Below are 3,643 nucleotides of genomic sequence, written 5' to 3'. Positions count from 1 at the left end.
GCCCCCCCCCCTCTTTCCCCATGACAGGCTTACTATTCAGACGCTGCTCTCCAAGCTCCTGGCTGCATGCGTGCTGCATCTGCACACATGTGGCCAATAATGTCACCAATAAATGCTGTATACATTAGCCAAAAAAAGCCAAATACCGATAATGCCAATTTTACTTTTATCAGTGCTGATACGATATGGACCGATGTATTGGTGCTCCTCTAATTTTTAAGCCAATGTATTTTCAGTGAAATACTAGGAAAAAAACTGTTAAGCTTACAATACATATTTAATTAACTTTAATTGTAATTAACTCAAATGAAGCTTGCATTTACTGCTTCCGTCATCTGGAAATCTAGTCTCCATTTCCCATCAGGATACCTAACTCGGCTTTTCAGAACACCGTACATAGGCCTATTGTTAACATATAAACAAAACACAACAACTCTTTAAAACAACAAATCAAGGAAGTTATTTTCAAATAAAAATCAGAAAAAGGAAATTTATGAACTAACAACTTCTTATTCATATCAAGTACTTATACAAACTCCTACAAATTAAAATTTAATAGGTTAAAATTATCACATATTCAAAACTGAAATCTATTCAAATGTAAACACAATTCACAGAAACATTTTTCCCCAAGCAAACAGAAATAAAATATAGTTTGATAATTTTCGATGCAAAAAGGTACAGCATATTTTCAATAACGTTTTTATAAACTGGGGGGGTCTTTTATGAAAAACTGCGTATTTCCTATGAACCCCTTTTATAATGTTGACATTTCTTTGTAAAACAATATTAGGCACTTTCCGATCAATATATGCATATCTCCTATTTGTATTTCAGATTCCCTAAAAATCAAGTAAACTCTACATAATATGCACTGAGATATGCAAAAGACACCATTACTCTCTCTCAAAGTGCCATTAGGAAAAAAAGACTAAATTACTATAACACAGTCCAAAACTAGGTACCAACACAAAACTACATGATACTATAAAAATAATGACATGATGTTAAAAGTTTAGGTAAGATGGCATAATTTTGCTTAGGCACCATTTAAACCTGCTTGTTATTTAACAGGAGGAGGTTAATTTAAAGCTCAAGCCAGATTTAAACCAATGGAAATGTTCAGACACAAATTCGCACTGGTTGTTATATCAGTGTGTTATATCATCTTTAACTAAATTGCTTTTAGACATGCCCTTGATGAAACAAACGTAAAATAATCTCGAAATAAATTAACATTGTAAATCTCTCTCCTTGGACCTGAACAAGAAACTGTAGTCTCAATATTAAAAAGTAGTTTGTAGATTCTACAGGCTTTTCTCGTACTTCTTTTCACTTGGGACAGACAGACAAGCCTACATAGTAGTAACTAAATACAAGAACAAACATAATTTTGATAAACGACATACGCTACACAAATGTCAAAAGTATCTACCTGAAATCTATGAGCATTCTTTCTGTTATTGGCCTTATCACGCCAAACTTTAATGACATAAAGTCTGAGTCCAGTTAACTTCACTGGGCGCTTTCTTATAGCTTGAGAATTTGACTCCAGTGAAAAAAAAACAACTTGCTAGTTTTCGCAAGTGTTTCAGAGTTGAAACACTCAGTGTTTCAGAGCTGTAGGTACACAGAAGGATATGTTTACACTGTGCTTTTATGGATGCCCTGTAAATACTTGGGCATAAGCACACATGAAAGACCTCACCAATGCTAAAGAGTCCAAGAATTGATTCATGTTTCGAACATAATTTAATTTTCTCTTAATGAACTAGGAGCCTGGGGCTCCTGCAATAATAGCAGTTGTCATCACACACGCAGAAACCTTTCGTGGAGCATCCCAAGCCTAAGAAACTACTGCAGCAACCAACGCCCGACTTCCTGAAATGTTTCTGTGGCTTCCCTCATATGAAAAATGGTCAGATGCGTGACCATTTTGCACAAATCTTGTTAGTCTAATAAATGATATCACACCTCTGCCCACAAACCCCACGACTGCTTTTTCCTCTAGACTACAAGCTGGATAGCTGACCATTTTCGGATTGCATTTGTTTTTGTCTGTATGATGCTGGTTGCACCTCTCCACCTCAACAGGAAAGAACTTAAGTTTCCTGTCCAACAACTGTCAAAGCGTGACATTTTATAAAAGTGACCTGGGAGAGGAAAAAAATTAAAGAGACGCAGTATAATGATGACTCGTTCTTCTCCGAGATATATTTCAGAGCAGCGTTTTGACCAAGTACTTTATCCGTACTTCCCCGGGGGGAAGGATAAAGAAACACGACGGCAGCAACGAAAAGCGGAAGAGACGGGCAGGCAGCGCACGGACGCTGCGGAGTCTGAAGCAGGAAGCGGCGCAGGGCAACATTATCACGGTTAGGGGGGCAAACGCCACACACGCAATTCGCGAGATAAACCCGGAGATTGCAAATGCAGGGATCCCGACCCTGCCTGCAGCAGAAGACTCGCTCCCTTAATCTGTCCATAGTCCACAAAAGAAAAAAAAAGTGTGACAGCAAGGAGCTGGCATTTTCCGAGGGGTACCAGGTGCCTGCTCAATTTGCACGGCCCCGCACCACTGCCCTGGCAGGAGTCTTCCAGGCTGGTTTTAAGCCTCCTCCTCTAGACCCCCCTCCCACACGGGACCCCCGGGCAGGTGCAGCCCCCGCCCCTCGGAGGACGCCAGCCTGTGAAGAGAGAGAGAGAGAGAGAGAAGCCAGCCCGGACGGTCCCGCTGGCAGACGACCAGGGCGGGACGGGGCGGCCCCACAGGTCCGCGCGGGCCTCACCCAGCAGCAGCAGCTTGACCTCCCGCGCCGCCTTCTCGCCGTCCTCGCGCAGGTTGCGGTCGATCATCTTGCTCCGCTCCACCGCTGCCTTATCCTCGGCGCTCAGCGTGCAGCCCATGGCCGCGCCGTCCGCGCTCCCCGCGCGACTCTACCTCTACCTCTCCCCTGCCGCCGCCGCCGCTGCAAGCACCACCCCGTCCCGCCCCGGCCGGGTCCCCGCGCATGCGCAGGGCGCGGCGCCGCTGCAGAGAGGCGGAGCTCCAGGGCAGCGCGTCCCGCCCCCTCACGCCTGCGATTGGCCTGACATCACCGCGCGGACCGTTACAGGGACAGAAGTTCTGAAGGTTTGAACTGAAACGGCTCTGGCGCGGGGCGGTACCACTCGTGCTCGCTGGGAAGGGGCACGCCTGGACTGTACCAGTGTGTGGGGGGCGAGGAGGGAGCCTCCCTGGGAGAGGGGAGGGCCAGTCAGGAGCGCGGGGAAGCCCCGCCCCAGCGTTGCCAAGGGAACGATAATAACTCATGTTGCAAGTATGATCTGTGCCACACACATAGCATGAATGTATTTGTGCCACACATATCGCATATGTGATATCTGTGCCACACACATAAATCACACATAACTCGCCTCACAAATACAATATTTGTGCCAGACTTGTGTCACAAGTACGATGTTTGGGCCAGAAATTCAACCCAATTGCACTGTGTACAATCAATAATAATAAAAACATTTACCACATAGGATGCTTTTCCAGGCAGTATATGCCAAACTCAAGTCTCTCTCAGGGAATCTTAACTGACTTTTGGGCTTTTTTTTTAAAAATTATCGTTATTTGGGACTTGCTGTCAGCGCT

The 3,643-nt window shown here is 44.9% G+C and overlaps 1 protein-coding gene across 1 annotated transcript in view; it reads right to left on the bottom strand.

The window, feature by feature from the left end:
* The window catches only part of GNAI1 (G protein subunit alpha i1), a 45,116-nt gene extending 42,114 nt beyond the window's left edge, over positions 1 to 3,002 (bottom strand). Inside the window, exon 1 of the mRNA XM_006026622.3 lies at positions 2,790 to 3,002. Within this exon, the coding sequence (XP_006026684.1) occupies positions 2,790 to 2,907 (118 nt within the window). The 5' untranslated portion in view covers positions 2,908 to 3,002. The remainder of the gene's footprint in view (positions 1 to 2,789) is intronic.
* Positions 3,003 to 3,643: the final 641 nt, after the last annotated feature.

This window comes from Alligator sinensis, unplaced genomic scaffold (assembly GCF_000455745.1).
Source record: "Alligator sinensis unplaced genomic scaffold, ASM45574v1 scaffold481_1, whole genome shotgun sequence".
NCBI lineage: Eukaryota > Metazoa > Chordata > Crocodylia > Alligatoridae > Alligator > Alligator sinensis.
Note: the sequence above shows the minus strand (reverse complement) of the source record. Positions and strands in the feature narration are given on the sequence as shown.